This window comes from Ipomoea triloba, chromosome 12, assembly GCF_003576645.1.
Source record: "Ipomoea triloba cultivar NCNSP0323 chromosome 12, ASM357664v1".
Lineage (NCBI taxonomy): Eukaryota > Viridiplantae > Streptophyta > Magnoliopsida > Solanales > Convolvulaceae > Ipomoea > Ipomoea triloba.
In genome coordinates, this window is record NC_044927.1 from 11000468 (window position 1) to 11018434 (window position 17967).

Here is a 17967-nt window from a genome sequence, read left to right on the forward strand (position 1 = left end):
CCAAGTCTCGATACATAGGCAAAACAATGTAAGTTCGATAAGTAAACTAAGAGCGAAAATACAACCGGGTAATTTGAGCTCAACTCGGGAAATATTTAAGCTTAAGGTAAACTTGTTTGAACAACTTAGAAGTTTTCGTGTTGTAAGCAAACAGATAGATCAGAAGCAGGCACGAGACAACTCTGGAGGAATAAGGGTCTACGAGACATCAACTAAGTCTCGAGACACAAGCCAAGTTCGAGAGGTACGGACCTCTCGATATACCTATCGAGTTCGAGACGTAAAGAATATTCGAGAGATAGACCTCTCGATACATGGGATTGAAACATCAAGTGGTCGAGACATCTTTTATGGTCTCGATAAACCGGCACTTCTCCAAGAGGCTGAATGTTAGTCAACATGTGCAGATAAAATACTCTAAGTTTGGAGAAGAAGAATATCATGGAGATAAAATATTGAAAAGGTGCTGAGCGGGAGGTTTCAAAATGGACGGAAGTGGATGACACGTCAGACCTCCACCACAAACGGTCAAGAAGTGCACCAATCCTGAAGTGGTCAGATTCCCCAAACAAGGAATGATGGGAACACAAAAAGAGTAACTTTATCCAAAAGAAGCAAGTGAAGCATGAACTCAAGAAAGTGGAATATGGAATATTCACTACAAAACAAAAGGCTCAAGTTACAAGACCACTACTCCATGAAAGATGCTGAAATTGTGCAAAGACCCATGTTCGGCATGGGAGACCAATTTCAAACGGAATAGTTTTCCCTCCAACGGAACTATTCTTCTACTCTCATATATAAGGACGTAAAGACACAGAAGAAAAAAAAAAGGGGTTTTTTGAAAGAGGTCAAGAGGTTAACAAGAGGTGTCTGATAAAAACGTTCCAGTGCAAAGTGCTTAACTTGGAATATCATCCTGATATTCAATACAGCGAGAGAACACATCTTAGTGTTCGAAGAGAGTTACAAAGCTAAACTGTCATACATCCAGAAGGTGACCAAAGCTGCTCTACATCAAAGTTGATTCAACGATAGCTTGTGGTCAGATTGGAGATTGTTACATTCAACTGTGACTATCAACAACGTCTTGCTTTGGATTAAGCAAGGGAGGTGGAGTATCCTGGCTGCTGTCCGAGCGAAAGAAACCTGAGGCTTGACGCGGGCTTGGTGATCAAAGGTCAAGTGCTCGAGAGACCATCTTTGGAGACAACAGCATGAGGCTAGGGGTCTTGAAGTGAGTATTGAAGTAAGCTGCTAGCCATCCATATACATAATGGATGGGGAAGGGGGTGCCGATTTGACCAGGAGAGAAAGACTCTGAAATCGAATTTAACCCATAGTAGATGCTGGCAAGGACTGGAGGTGCGAGGCATGCCTTAATCCCTCTCGCCATTTTGCACGCCATATTAAAAGTCTCCTTAATCCCTCTCGCCATTTTGCACGCCATATTAAAAGTCTCAGTAATCCCTCTCGCCATTTTGCACGCCATATTAAAAGTCTCAGGGCGAATAGTTGCCGTTGGGTCACCCGGTAGTGCGAACGTACAGAGCCAACACGCCAGAAATGCTGCTAAGTAGACTTCCTGTTCAAGATTTGGGGGGAGAAATGCTGCTAAGTAGACTTCCTGTTCAAGATTTGGGGGGATGTTTAGTTCGACGAAGGGTGCTTTACTCACATTCGACCATCTGTTTAGTTCGACGAAGGGTGCTTTACTCACATTCGACCATCTAGGAGCAGTTTCAAGGATCCCGCTTGGGTTGTGAGTAGCCTTTGGTCGAGATTTTCTTATTCTCTTTTCGAGGTGGAGGAGCTGGATATCTTCGGGTTTTCCTGCACCAGAAGTCGATCCATCGGGATGCTTGAATAAAATTGGTGTGATTTTCTTGTTGAGTCAAATGGAAAAACGCCTCGAATAAGTGCGCACAGCATGTGTATGAACCCTTGTTCAAGTCCAAGGCGTTTGGGATGCGCTCATCGTAGATATCCCCAAGCAGTGGCAACCCTCCAAGCATGTACAAATCTCGCAGCGATATGGACATCTCGCCAGAGGACGTAATTAATGTGTTGGTTCGTGGGCACCACGCTTCGCAAAAAGCTTGGACAATGTCAACGTTGCGGTCATATGTGAATAATGACGCGAACACGGCATCATATATCATGCCTTCCCTTAGAGGTTTTCTGAAGAGGTTAAGTACATCTTCAGCCCATTCCCAGTATCCTGGAGTGTAAATGAATTCGCCTCTAAAATCGATGTCGTTACCCCACTTGACCTCATCGTCAATTATGCGATTCCCTAGCGTGGGAAGGATGTCCGTGGAAGGTTTGTGCTTCAATCCCGGTTGCAAAGTCCACACTTTGGACGGTGGAATGTCGTACTCAGGAGTCCAGTTGCGTTCGTGATATGACACCGTGAGCTTTGGCGGTGAAGGGGATGCAAGGGGTTGATTGACGGCCAATGTGACTTTGTGGTCGCTCTTGGTGCTTGATATCACCAATTTCCTTTGTCCTTCGAACCATTGGTCTTGAAATTGCACCATCTTTGAGCCGCGTTGAGATTATGCCAAAATTGAGAAAAATTACTGCAAAAAAATAATGATGATAATGATTAAGGTTATCATTATTATTTTCATCATTATTAACAAAGTTGTTATTATTATTATTATTATTATTATTATTATTATCATGATCTAAGATATAATATAATAATAATAATTAACTTTGTTGTTAGAGTTATGAAAATTAAGAGAGCAAAACACAAAAGATTAAAAGAAAAGAAAAAACGTGAAAACAAGATGAAAAAAAAAATATACAAAAGAAATTAAAAAAACGCAACAGAAAGAAAAAAAAAAAGAAAACAAAAAGAAACAAAAGAAAAAGAAACGAAAGGTTGAAAAGAAAAAGAAAAGAAAAAAAACACAAAAATGAAAATGGATGAAAAAAACGAAGCATAAAAACATAATACACAAATGTATATATGATATTAGATATGCATGTATCTTTGGTCAGTGGTTTAGACGTGTGTACGTGGCTATCTATGTCAAGTCTCCATCAAACTTAAAGTATGTCCCAATTTGCAAGAGAAAGGGATACATGCGGAGGACAGGAGGCCACGTATCCAAATTGCTTTAGCTCATTTCCTCTAAAAAGTAAAAGCAGGAGTCCAGTCTTTTATCATAGAGCGCAGCTCTGATCAGCAGCAGCGATGACACTCTCGGAGCAATAAATTTTCGTTGAGTTTGGGAAACTTGGCGATGGTAACAGCGACACGGATACAAGCAAAGCAATATTATTATGGAGACTTCATACGGGAGACCCAACAGCATCGACTTCCAGCAAGGCCAATGAAGCAATGTAAACAACAGTTGGTGGTCGAACGACGATTTCTGCGGCCTCCAACGATTTCCCATTGCTCTTCCCTAATTTGTCCACTCCGATGGAAACCCACTCTCTGGCAGTATCATAGATATTGCACTCTGGTGGTTGTTCCATGGAGTGGTGAGCTTCTCGGTCGTCGGCGGCCTCTGGACTCAACAATGGCGATTCGCAATCATCGATTTCTGCCACTCCGATGGAAACCCACTCTCTGGCAGTATCATAGATATTGCACTCTGGCGGTTGTTCCATGGAGTGGTGAGCTTCTCGGTCGTCGGCGGCCTCTGGACTCAACACCGGCGATTCGCAATCATCGATTTCTGCGAAGAACTCTGGCAAGGGTTTCTCCTTCAACGAAGGTAATTCGCCAGCCATCTTGTTCTCGGATTCGTGCACTGTAGGTGGGAACCCACCCGCCGGCGGTACCGTTGGCACCACGCTCCGGTGGTTGTCCCACGATACGGGCAGTTACTCTTCTAAGTTGTATGGTTTTTTTTTTTTTCTGAATCCTCTCCTTGTTCTTACGGATGAGATACATATGGGGGAGACGAAAATAAAAAAATCGCAAGTAATTTACCTGATTGAGAAGCAGATCGCCAATGCCCTTTCTTGTTCTTTCTCGATTCTTTGTTTCGTCGATTGCTGTGGGTTTGGAGGTATTGAAGCGGTATTTATAGTGTACTGTCAGGAAGTGTTGGAGTTGGACTACACTCCTAATTGCTGAAATCACGTATGAGATACGCAGGAGCCTTAATTCCTTTATGTCATCCCACTGTTAGTGTTGAAGAAGAATTTAAATGTCACTAGACCCTAATTTCGTTTGGGGTTAGTTTAGCTCCAGTATGACTCAACTTGATCCAATGATTTTGGGCTCACAGAATGTCCAAGCACATAATTGGGCTTATAGAATTAAAAGCTACCATGCCAATTTAATCTTTTGGTTTTGGGTTCGTGAAATATCAAGTATACATTGGGCTCAAGGAGTTTAGATGCACAATAACAAACTTAAAATACTATCTGTTAAAAAAGGGGGCTATTTGTTAAGTTTCGAGACTTCCTCGCTCCAAGTACATCAAGCAGCATGTCTCGACGAGTCTCGAGGGGGCAATTTGTAGACACAGAAAATTTGAACTCAAAAATGGACCGATTAAATTATTGGGCCTAATGTTGAGATTGATTATTGGATCAATTTAATTAATTGGGTCATGATGATTAAATTGATTTAATTAGCCCAATTAAAATTGATGTTGGGTCATTGAATTAATTGATTAATGGGCCAAGCCCGATTCATATTTGAATTTAATAATAATTATAATTATAATTTAAATATAATTTTATTTTATTTGAATTTAATAATTATAATTAATTTGAATTTGAATTAGATGATAGAGTTTTGAACCTGGACTTGATTATGGCGATGTTCATTCCCTTAATTAATTAATTAATTAGGGAGTTTGTTGAGGGAAGTTGGTTGCACACTCCACTATAAATAGAGCCCCTCATTTCACATTTAAGACACACCTTGAAGATTGAAGACTTGAGAGCTTTTGAAGGCATTGAAGGCATTCTGAAGCAGTTAAAGACTTGAAGTACTTTGACGGTTCCAGTTGAATATCACGCCCTTGAATCCCGGAAGGCCACGCCGTTTGAATCCCGGAAAGCTACGCCATTTGAATCCCGGAAGCTACGTCAGTTGAATCCCGGAGGCTACGCTATTTGAATCCCGGAGGCTACGCCACTTGAAACCCGGAGGCACTTCAGTAGAACACGTCAGTGAAGAATCAGAGGACTATACAGAGATTTTGTACCTGCAACTTGAATTACACACACACTGTAACCCGATATTGTGAATATATACAATTTCGAATTTTTTGTGTTTACAGGGACATCGTCCTAGATTTAAGAATTCTCCTATCTTCTTCTGGTGCTCTTTTCTCCCTCAATAGCTTTCTTTTCTGGAGGTCTCCACCCTCGAAAATGGAAAACAACAGCAAGACAAAAACAACCAAAAAATAATTCCTAACACTAGACCGGAGCTCTGCACTGCCGTCGCGGTGGCGGAAGGGGAAAGCTTCCAGATTTTGAGAGGCCTGGAAGGGAGCTTAGTGGCCGGTGACACTTTTTGCTACGATGCATCGGTAATGGAAGTCGGAGAAACAGCGTCGACGGAGACAGTAACGTCTATTGTGGTTCGGTTTTGGGGTGAGATTCCTCTGTCATGGCTGATGCTAAGGAATCGACGGAATATACACTAAAGCATTAAAACACAATTGGTATTTCCTATACATAATAATGCACCGCCCCATAAATGATGCAAAGCTGCTTTTGAAATTAATGTTGGAGTAATAATTATTGCACCGCCCAACATTGATTGCAGAGACGCCAATGCAAACTTCAAGCTAAGGCTGTCAACCACGAGACAATCGGTCTCTGTTCAATGAACGGTCGTGAGATGCCAGAGACCAACCCAGTTCCATGCAAGTTACCACCGGAGAGTACATTCTGCCCAGCCAGACGCCAGAAAACAACTTCGGTAAATGGTGGGGCGGAGTTCATATTGTCATTCGCGGCGGCGTGCTGGTCGTTGAGCGAGTGGCGGAAGAAATGGTGGGGTGGAGACGTGGAGTTAATATTTCCTTTTCATATATGAAATTTAATGTTTTCAATATATATATATATATATATATATATATATATATATATATATATATATATATATATATATAATTATATATATATGAAATTTAATTATATTAATATTTTAGCATAATAATTGAAAAAAAAAAAACTCAAACATGGGGTTGAAATATACAATTTTTTAATTATTTATCTATTAAATTTTTAGAGTACTGATTTTATTAAATTGTAGTAATTATTCATCTTAAATATCAATTATAATTTTTATTGAAAATATCTATATTCATGATTTTATCATACCAAATCAATATAATTATAAAATAAAAAAAATTTCAAGTGAATACATATGAAATTTAATGACATTAATAGTTTTTAATTGCTTAGCCTATAATTTGGATAAAACTCAAATCTAATAAGCTCTGTTAAATATAAAAACAACTTCCTTCATTATTTATGAATTATAGAGCTAAGTCAATAAAGTATATACTTTGTATATGATCTATGATGTTTTTAATAATTTATAATTTTAAATACTTTGTATTAAACTTTTAATAAAATTGCAAAAAAAAAAAATTAATTAAACATTCATATTTAATTTACTTCAAAATGAATTTACATTTTCTTAGTGTCTCCACGATTTTCAATTTTTCATCGGTATCTCAAAAACGATTGACTCTGTTACAATGTAACCCACCCCCTCCTATGTGGGAGTGCAATCGGGTGCCACTAGACCACAAGATCTTTGACCGGACATAATAACAACATAATTATACTTTTAAAAATATTAAATATTACATTGAATAGATATACTGAACTTTTAATAAAACTAAATCTACTTAGTATCCTAACATTAAAATAATACTTCTAAAATTATGTAAATCTACTTAGCTTCGCACGGGAAAAATACTAGTTAGTATACTAAATAGATAGTAGATATGACAGGTGTATTATGTTTCGTGTCGCCATATCACCACGCCACCCAGTATCATTTGTGTGGTCAGGTTAATGTCTTAATGATGCCGAATGTGATTGTAAACTGATATGTTTTATAAGTTAAGTATTTGGGTTTTAAGACCAAAAGCAAATGTCGTTGTAGTATAGTGGTGAGTATTCCCGCCTGTCACGCGGGTGACCCGGGTTCGATCCTTGTCAACGGCGATCTTTTGTCTTATTTTGTTTCGAAGTTGTTTAGGATGAACGAAAATATACAGAAAGAAGGAAAATCCGATTTGTCTTATTTTGTTTCGAAGTTGTTTAGGATGAACGAAAATATACAGAAAGAAGGAAAATCCGACCTGCCGGATTCGAACCAGCGACCTAAGGATTACAGCACCAACTACAGTCCTCCGCTCTACCAACTGAGCTAAGGTCGGATACATATTTGAAGCTCGAACTGGTTTTTATGTATAGCAGTATCAAGTTTTAATGTGGCACGTGATTGAGTCAATTCGGCACTTGCACATATAGAATACATCAATAAGATATGCCAGAGGGATAAACCTCATTTCTTTACCATCAACTGTGAATACAACTTTCCTATGAAGTAAATGGACAACTCTATTCGCAAACTATTTAGCATTCACTTCTAATGACTAGTGAGAGAGAAAAAGCTCAAAGTTCAATATTCAGATCACAAGAGGCTTGTGCTGCTGATTAGTGAAGATCAAGATTCTCAAAGCCATGATCTTAGTTGGAGAAAGAAGAAACTTTTTCTTCAAACTTTGTAATCTCTACTTGGTAGAAGTAGAAAGAGGCGGAGTATACTGTGTTTGTCAAAAAACCTAGTGAAGTTCAAGGCCAACTTGGTGTTCAATGCTTGGACGTCCTTGTTATACATACTAAGGGATAGTGCAATCATCCTTAGGAGTTTCAAGGAGAAGAGTGGAGTAGGTTGCGTTAGTCGAACCACTATAAAATCTCTCTCTCTCTCCTTTATTTACTACTCGCATTGCATATCTTCAACGATCAAACCTAACTAATTTTACAAGGACAAATTACGTGTAAAATGTTTAAAGGGCTAACTTATATTTTCATTATGCATACTCTTGAGTAGTTAAATTTATCTTCCGGTTACTAGTGGGATCGGCGTGAAGGCCCTTTCAAAATAGAAGGTGAACCCAAAATTGGATTGCATGCTTGGTTAAATGGTGTGAAAAGGTTTTCCCGATGCTTAAACTTGATCATTATGGATTTTTGATTCCCGGTTGCTAGGCTTGATGTAGCTCCAATCAATTGTGATTTCCTATTTTAGACTTGAGAAGTATGAATAGGTAAGGTGATATAGGCAAAGTGTTTGTAAAAATGACTTCACGTCTCTTGGTTGCCTAAAAGCACTCCAAAGCTAGAGAGTTCCTAGTAGACCAACCGTGAAAGGTAATAGCAAGTCACCTAGGAATAACTAACCACACAAGCTAATTCTCCTATGCATTAGATACACAATGAGGCATCATGATTACTCACAATTCATTCCCTAGCTTTGTTCGATTTATTTCATATTTGTTCTTTGATTTGTTCAAAACTACAACTACAATTCTTTTATTGGTTGAATGTTCGTGATGAGGCGAATGAGGAAGCCGCAAGGCATTCCATAGACTAAGAGTTAAACGATACTTCCAATTTGACCTCCTTTGAGAATGATAACACTCGGGGGTAATGATGAACTAGATTGCAGTGGTGTGATGGAAGTGTAAAAATTTCCCGAGTGTCGTTCTCGAGAGGATGGCAAATTGAAAAGAACAAGCACCTTACTTAAGCACAAAGGCAATTGAAGCAAGGAGAGAAAGAATTCATGAGTAAGCCAAAGGCAATTGTAAGACACGATTCAAAGATTACAAGTAAAAGAACGGATTGGATTGCTGCTACCCCGATTCTTGCACTCATTTATCTATGATTTGGATTGAATTGACATTAGGATACCTAGGGAGGCTAAAGGCACATTATCGCTCTGTCTTCTAGCTAGCTCCTCATCCACTCTTGGGCCCGAGTCGCAATCCCGAACCTACTCAAATCCTTCTAAACATACCAATTGATAGAACTCTTGCAAGTGTTAGCACATTAGAGCATATATATCACGAATTGCTTCAGAAAAAGGCATTAAGTAACACAAAACATCCCCCGAATAATAGACCCTTTTCCTTAGGTATCTTTGACACCTATCAAGTAACGCCAACAAATCTTTTGATAACACTCTGCACACGCAAAGCCGAGTATCAACACGGTTTCAAATCACAATTACACACCATCGACCATCCAATTATCCAAGCACACTGGATATACATATATAAATGTCAGGTCACCCTATTTTCTTCGGGTGACTTCGTTTCGGAAGGAAGCGGTCCAATGTTGGTCGAGGCCACCTCGGCCACAATCGGCCGAGGCGGGGCCTCTGCCACGTTTGGCCGAGGCGGTGCCTTGGCCACGGCTGGCTAAGGCTTAAAAAATAAATAATTTTTATTATTAAAACAAAAAACAAAAAACAAAACTTATTCGTCTCGCTTCTCTACGCCTGAAGCATATGATACTCGATAAATGACAAATTTGCACTATCATTAATCCTTAGTTGACTCTACTACGCTCTCAACTTGGAGCGCGGGGGGCTGGTGACAGGATAATTGGGGAAGCACTCAAACCGGAACCACTAGAGGCAAAGCAAGCTGTCACGAGGAAGTCAAACAATCACATAACAGTGCATTACTCCGACACATTGAAGAGAGGAATTACTCAGTACCTCCCCATCATTACTCCTCCCACCATTATTACCCGAGTCCGTTACACTCACAAGAAGAAGAGTCGTTGCACCTTCAGTATAAAGAATGAACCTTGTAATGGAGATGGGGGTCTCTAATTTTCTTACACACAAACACTATTATACTCAACTATTGTACTTTACTTATCAATATTATCCGGTAACCATTTTTACCGTCACATATAATGGGAATAAAGGTTTTAAAAATACAAAAAATTAAAAAAATCACGGTAATTGATCCTAATATAATAACATCCAAACACCAATATAAACAAAAAAAAAATCTAAACAAAAAACTAAAAACACTAATCCAACCTTAAAAATCATATTACCAATAAGAGACAATAATCTTGTGGTCTAGTAACTTGAAGTGACTTTCCCAAATGAGTGGTCATGAGTTTGAGTCTTGGTGGGCGCGGTAATAGAAGCAATAGTACAATATGGAATGATACTTGTTTTTAATAAATTTGTAACCAAACACTAACTATGATTTTAACTCTCATTCCTGATATGCAAACCATGAACCAAACACACCCTAACTATACTACTTGGCCAAGCCTGAATTGCATTAAAACATCTAAAATGCATATAATACACTACAAAATTTTAAAAATTCCGTTGAAATATCTAATGACGCATTCGCTAAAAGTAGAATAACATATTCAACCCAGCCATTTTTTTAATAGTCAATACTTTATTACAAATCCACAACCGTTGCAGTAGTGGGTTTATTTCACGCCAACAGGCCACAAGCGATTAAGCAAATTCATAATTATCAATGGAACATAACAGAACTGAACTGAAGTGCACAAAACTATGAGGAACATATATATATATATAGCCCTCTAGCTACGAGGCTTCTTCTGGAGCATTTTGTTTTGAAAGAGGATGACGAGGGGCATATTATGCCACTTTTGGAGATTTGTTCGAGTACAAGCAACTCAGCTTCCATGTCACTGCCATTCACAGAAACCATAATCAAGTAATTAATAAAAATGTTTTTTAAAAAAAAAAGTAATTAATAAAAATGTTTGGCAGCGGTCCATGAACGGGCAAATCCAACACCAAGTGGCTAAGAAATTGTTGGACAGAATCACAGACATTTGTAGGGCTAAGTTCATCACCAAGACTCTAAAAAATGTGACAATATCAAGAAATAAAGTTGTGCCTATAATTTTTTGTGTACTGGTAAGCGTTTGATCTAACTATTAGTATCAAAGTCAAGTCACTAAAACTGCACAGTTATGACCGACAATTCCAGCACCCGATGGCTAGGAAGAATTGAAGGGAATTGTTGAGGGAGGTCGATGAAAGGTCAAGTCCAACACCAGGTGGCTAAGGGATTGAAAGGCCAACACGTGCACCTTGCTTCTTTAGAATGTGATAAAGCTAGGGAAACATTTATTTTTGGGTTCGGTCAAAAATTATTTATATGAGAAACTTACTCATAGCCTGTGTGACTCTTCTCCCATCTGGGGTCACGAATCTTGTAGGCCTCACGATTTTGGCGGCTCCACAAGCATATCCTCCGCCACTCCCCGGCGCTTCAAAGGTGAAATTCTTGGGCAGCCTCATTGTTTTATTGGTGGTTCCGGCTTCCCCAACAGAGAGTTGGAATTCACTCACGGCGGCTCTAGATCCCCACGAGCTAAGCACCCCTCCTTTGCAGCAATTTGCTACCTGTTGGTTGTAGGGAGTACCGGGCAGCAAGTCCACAACTTCCGGAGCCCTCCGACAGGAATGTGGGATGTTTCCTTTGAATCTGGAACAATCTCCTTGCTCTGTTGTTTGAGCTCCCATCATGCTCCATATCACCTCGTACTTTGCCCATCTCCATCCCAATGTCCAACCTGGTTCTCGGATCTTCCTCAACCTCTGATAGTTATATATGGTCACAACGGCCTGTCAAATTTCACAATTGCAATGTTAGTTAGGCGCCTAGGGTGCCTAGCGCCAAGATGGGCCAGTAATAATATTAAGAAAAGCACAACAGTGTACACTCAAAAAAATATAAAACATTCGGTTGAGTTGGGCGCCGAGTTAGCTGACTCAAGCGCTTAGGGCGCCTAGTCGGGGGCTGAGTTTGGCCGACTCAAACGTCAAGTTATCCCACTTGGGCACATAACTAGACTGCCTAGTGGGCCGACAAATTGGCTGGCCAACTAATGCCTGCCTAAGAGTAAGATCCCATTAGCCTAGGGGTGCCTAGCGCCGGCCGGCGCCTAGGCAGATTTTACAACAGTGATTGAAATACAAGATGATGAGCTAACAAACATGAGGATGAAAACAAATCTTTAGATTTATTTGAAAAAATTGAAAATATGTTTAACTAAAAGATTAAACTGATGGGATATACTTAAGTTGACAGAAAAAATGTAGATGAGCTTACAACGTAGCCATCAGGTGTCCAGGAGATGACATCCCAGTTTATGGTGATGTTTCCACCATGGTTAAGATCATGACTGGCAGCATCTGGGAGAGATGCAAAAATGGAAAAATGTCAAAAGGGAAATAAAATTGGAAGTACACAAAGAAGATGATAGTGCATTGCACATTACAGTAGAAATAAAGTAATTACAATTACCAGCAGATGAGAAGCTGAAGCAGCAAATGAAGAAGGCCAACACTAGTAATAGTAGTATAGACCTGGAAAAGCCCATCTCCAAAATTAGAAGAAGGAATTGAAATACAGTACTCCATTATTGGCAAATGGAGACACATTCTTTAAAGACTTGATCAAGTTGACTTAGAACACGAAGCTGTCATGTTTGAATTTATGAGATTGTAGAATTCCAGGTCCCAGGCATGTGCTGTAATTTTAGAATTGGGCAAATATTAATTTTTTTTTTTGAAAAAGGGCAAATATTAATTTAATTAATCATTATTGCGGCATTATTATATTTAGTTATATATATTTTTTAATTTATAAAATATTACATTCTTAATTTTCATTTGTTTGCGACAATTAATCTTACATTTAAAATTTTAATTAAAATGTAATTTATGAGATTGTAGAATTTCAAGTCCCGGCGTGAGCTGTAATTTTAGAATTTCTGTTATTGTTGCTCGTTCGGACTTAATTAATTCACTAGTATAGTATGCAGTATTTGGGAGAAGAGATCAAGCTAAAGTTCGAACAAACTTCGGTAGCGGCAGTGTGAGGATTATAATAAGTAGTGGAAAGTCAAACATGAGGGCGGACATGGTTGACGTGACGAAGATGCAAGAAAGCAAGATATCCGGCCAGCAAGGGTTAACATTAGTTTAATTAAGAATGCACCTTCAGACTTTTTGGTTTATTTCTGCCACCCTTTCTTGGTTGTCTTTGTTGTTTGAGGAATAAGCTTCTTTTCTTTTGTTTTTTTTTTCATTGTCTTTTAGTCTTCTTTTTCCCAACTAGAATTTTGTGGATTTTTGTCCATCAAAAGTTTATGAGAATCCGTCTTATTTTTTCTCAATTTAAAAAATACTCCATCGGTTCCATTTTATGTATTTGGTTCGATTAACGAGGTTTGACTGAAATTATTTTTAGTTTAATTTTTCATAATATCAAGTTTAGTATTAATATACAAAATTCATATATTTAGAAACTATATTAAAAGTATTATTAAACACAAAAAGTCAAATTTAAAATTAAGTAAAAAAAACTACTAAATAAAATAAACAAAGAATAAAGAATTGGTTTGACCAATAAATATTAATTAGGACACATAAAATGAGACATAGGGAGTAAAATTTTGTCTACTTTCTATCCACCAAAATTTGATTCTATTCACTTTGAATGAACTGAAATAGGAATGAACATGCATATTGTTGGATATGGGGGGTTGAGCTCAGAAAAGGGTTGATGGGTAGCGCGTAATTATTAAAAATAATAATTACAATAATTTTAATATATAATTTGACATTATGACATCATATTCAAGGAAAACTTAGAAGTAACTTGTAAAAAAATGTTATTTGCACAATTTTTAAGTTTTTAATAGTCCAATTGCACACGTTTTATATTCGATAGTTCAATTACACAATGTGTAAAAGTTCAATGGTCTATTTGACACTTTTTCCTATATTTCTTTTCTTTGAGTAGCCCTAACAGCACCCGAGTGGGGTCGTTATCTCTTCTGATTGGTCAAACCTTGAAAGTTGGTGTTTAGTGGTGATGAAAGTAGAATATCGTCCTCAAGGACATGCTATAAGAAGAGTTTAGTAGAGAGGGGTTAAACCCAAGTGCATTGAGTGTTTGAAAGCTAACTCAAAGGAAACAAAAGGATTGCATAGTTGACAAATAAATGAAAGAGCAAGTATATAATAAAAGCAGTGACTAACGAAGAGGGAGTTGGATTAAACAATCTTTGCATATATGCTCTTGGTGTTTTAGGTCTAAGCTATGTAATGCCCAACGACAAACTTGTGGAAATGGTATAAATGCCAACGCCACTACTCTCGTGGCTAATTGGACTATCAAACTAATCCAAAGTTCCATTCTCATGGTAACTAGGCTAGATGAGGCAATTAAACAACACTTTGTGTGCTCATTTCTTCCAACCCCCTTTTCTCAAATGTGAGATGGAAATGCGAGATGTGAGGCTATGGTGAGACCCTATTCTCATAGGAGAAACACTGAATCCTTCCACCTCTTGCATAACTAGGCCCTAATTAAACAAGAGTCTATGCAATTCGTCAATATCACAATCAAATTCAACATCAATGCATTACACAACTTAGTTTTCAGAACCTCAATTAACATAGCATCCATACAATGAAAGTCAATCCAAATACCTAGAGATGTTTAACTACTCATGATTGAATTGTAAATCAAAGAAACAATTGAAGTAATAAACATTGAAATCAAGTCACAATTAAATAACGTTACAAAAACTGAAATTGAAGAACTTAGCTTGATGAGTAGAATTGAAAGACAAATTTGAAATTTGATGTTTACTTGCAAATACAAAGTGAAATCTTCCTCTAGATCACCCAAATGTTAATGGATTACAATGTAGAAAATGTTTGGGAGAGTTTCTATGGAGAAAAATCTAGACAGAAGTAAAAACTAGAAGAAGAAAGAAAATAACCGCCAGTTGCTATATATATATATATATATATATATATATATGGTTTGTATATGGTTTGAAAATCGTGCCAAATCGTAGTTCACTAGACGAAGAGTCACGATGTGAGTCCCACCGTGAGTCTCAGTGATCAGATTTTGATCATTGAAAGTCACGTTGACACTCACAGTGTGAGTGCCAACGTAAGGCTCAGGGATCAGAGTTTGATTAGCACAATTAAGCTAGCACTCACACCGAGTCTCCTGATCAGAGACCCAGTCGCGAACTCACACTAGCACTCACGGTGTGAGTGCCAATGTGAGCTCCTCAAGGCACCTTCACGCTACCATTTTGCTCCTTCGTTCCCCCGTGCCTTCGGGTCCTTGCCTCGTTCCTTAATGCCTCGCTTTCTCCCAAGATTAACCTCATTTAATGCTTGTTTGTACCATCACTCGGTCTTTTCTTCCTTCAATAAATAAAAAAAAACACACCAAATTAAACATTGTTCCACCATCTTTTACCTAACATTTGAGCAAAAACAAGCATATAGGAAGCATAAATACAAGTCATTCATGGCTTATCAAACCCGCATATAGGAAGCATATATATATAAGTCATTCGTGGCTTATCAAAACCTCACTTTGCGGGAGTCTTCATTTTCTCTAATTGACAAAATCTCACTTCATAGGAGTTTTCATCACCTCTAATCAGTTGAATCTCACTTTGCGCACAAGAAAGTCTTCCATCTCCTCTAAAACCAACTAAAACACTAATGAATTTCAATGGAACCAATAAAATCTTGTTAAAACTTATTGAAAATGTTAATTTTTTCTAAAAATCTTATAAGAATTTTCAAGAAAATAGCTTGCCTTTTATTTGTGTTCTGAGAATGGAAAGATGTGTTCCATCTCACTAAAAAGCTTACTTAAGCTGACATTTGGTAATTGAACTACACATTATCCAAAAAGATTTAGTGCCGTAGAGAATTGTAAAATAAAAATTAAGGGGCCATATTAGTTTATTATCATGGTAACAGCCAAAAAGATATCATTGTTATACACAAATACAATTAGGCTGAGAAAGAAAAGCAAGGATGATTGTTTGACCATTTCACAACATTGCAGCAAGCCTACATGACACTGCAATAAACTGTTTAGGTTGAAAATTTCCACAAAACAAGCATGCTGAAATGGGGATGTTCTGAAGCAATGAAGATAGTACACTCCAGAGCACTTAATCCTCAAGAATTACACCCCTTTGAAGGATCATCTTCTTGACTGTCAGAGTTACCCAAGACCAAGACTAAGCAAAGAGTATCTGCAATGGCAATCACTACTTTTTCTCTTCTGCTTTCCGTGGCTGAAGATATAAGCATTTAAAAAAAAAAAAAAAAAAAAAANTTTAAAAAAAAAAAAAAAAAAAAAAGAAGGTATTAGTGCTATGAAAGCATTGAAAATTTTAACATGTTATCTGTAATGGACAGAAAATTTGTGTAATGCATGAATGCATGATATAACATCCTTGAAACACCCAGTGGATTGCTTTAGATTCATTCATAAGGTCACAACTAGCCACCTCATGGTTCTTTCGAAGTCCATTTTAATATCTGAGGAACCAAGTGTATTCATCAATTATATTGCTAAATGAAAGATCAGATATCAAGATAGATGCAATTCAAGATCAGATATCAAGATAGATGCAATTCTACTCAAACGGGAAAATTGCTTGCATATGTAAGTATGTTCAGTGTAATCCATGCAGGCCGTGTATGATGGTGTGATGGATTACCATAATTGATTATCCAAACCACACAGGAAAAAAAAAAAAAAGAAACCTTGTGATGAAAAAGTACGGTTTTTAATGAAGTATTGGAGATTTTGCAGAACACATTTTATAATCCTAAGGAATTAGATCAAGAAACCAGCATGAGTAACTGAACAAGCAACAAAAACCAAAAATGGAAGCCAAGCTCAAAAAACATGCAACCTGCAAAATAAAAGCTTCCAGAACTTTACATTGTTTACAACTTAAATCCTCATCAGACTTCAAAACACTTTCATGTGTCTTATCAATTTATCAACATGCAGGTCTAATATGGACATATATAAACAAAGGACCAGTTACAAGTAGAAAAACACAGTAGACAAAGGGGATTAGTCTACCAGGAGCCCTTAACCTTACAATAATAGGCTATACCATTAAATGTGCCATGATAGCTATGGCTTAAGTATATAGTTACTTCAACAAAGAATGATACTTCTTATACTTTTGCAGACCATGAAGCAGACCTCTGAACTGTCAAGAGTTCTAACTCTATATTGAATGATCTTTGACAAAACGATGATAAACTGATATACATCCACTAATTTTTTTTTGTAAATTTGTAATAAAGGAGCAATATTTGCCTTAGTCACTACGCATACTACCTATTCGACGATTTGCCTCGTTCAAAAACAAGCAGCAGTCCAGTCCCGTTAAAAGCAATAGAATAGAAAATAAATAAAAACAATAGAAAGGAGTAAAAGCAAAGAGAAAATAACCTTGATTCCAAGGAATGGTTGGTTGAGCTCTTCTACAGGAATAACAACGGGCCACTTCTCGCCAGCTTCACGGAACATCTGCTCTGTCTCGAGATACTGCCCCTTCTCGAGAATCATGGTGCGGATGTTTTGGGCGGGGGTAGAAGTGGCATCATACGTTTGCTCGATGCCGTTGACGAAGGTGACAGTGATCTGTGGCAGGTGGTCATCGGTGCGGCGCTTCACCTGGATTTGACAAGCCGGGTTGGACTCCTTTGCCTTTGGGGCGTTGCATTGGGCTAAGAACTCCATACATGACGCGATGCGCGGGTCGATCGCATTGAACTCAATTTTCACCTTTGATAGAAATTTCAACATTTCTTTTTGCCGCCTTCTCTTTGCTCTCTCTCTCTCCTCAAGACTGGGAGGAACACTGTCGGATTTTATTTGAGGGGGGCAAAGAAATGAAGTTAAGGCTCGGTTTGAGAAGCAGAAAAATGACTTCAACTGGAAAATGAGTTATTTTTCGAAAAATAGTTTCATTTTCAGTGTTTGGATGTATTAAAGAAAACTGTCATTGTGTGTTTGGTTCATTTTCTAGAAAATGGATAGAATTGTATAATTAAACATTGTAATTGTT

The 17967-nt window shown here is 37.8% G+C and overlaps 2 protein-coding genes and 1 non-coding gene across 3 annotated transcripts; all 3 read right to left on the bottom strand.

Moving 5' to 3' along the window:
• Positions 1 to 7301: 7301 nt before the first annotated feature.
• Positions 7302 to 7385, bottom strand: TRNAY-GUA. The gene is given in 2 exon segments: positions 7302 to 7337; positions 7349 to 7385. It is a non-coding gene; the product is annotated as a tRNA-Tyr (tRNA).
• Positions 7386 to 10361: 2976 nt separating this feature from the next.
• LOC116000147 (protein COBRA-like) lies at positions 10362 to 12477 on the bottom strand. Its single transcript, XM_031240181.1, has 4 exons — positions 12342 to 12477; positions 12147 to 12229; positions 11203 to 11659; positions 10362 to 10713 (listed from the first exon to the last, which is right to left on the bottom strand). The coding sequence occupies exons 1-4, from the start codon at positions 12415 to 12417 to the stop codon at positions 10661 to 10663; spliced, it is 669 nt and encodes a 222-aa protein (XP_031096041.1). The 5' UTR covers positions 12418 to 12477; the 3' UTR covers positions 10362 to 10660.
• A 3320-nt stretch (positions 12478 to 15797) lies between these two features.
• On the bottom strand, positions 15798 to 17755 carry LOC116000042. The gene is made up of 2 exons (XM_031240046.1): positions 17349 to 17755; positions 15798 to 16167 (listed from the first exon to the last, which is right to left on the bottom strand). Exons 1-2 carry the CDS (start codon positions 17703 to 17705, stop codon positions 16141 to 16143), a joined length of 384 nt encoding a protein of 127 aa, XP_031095906.1. The 5' UTR covers positions 17706 to 17755; the 3' UTR covers positions 15798 to 16140.
• Positions 17756 to 17967: the final 212 nt, after the last annotated feature.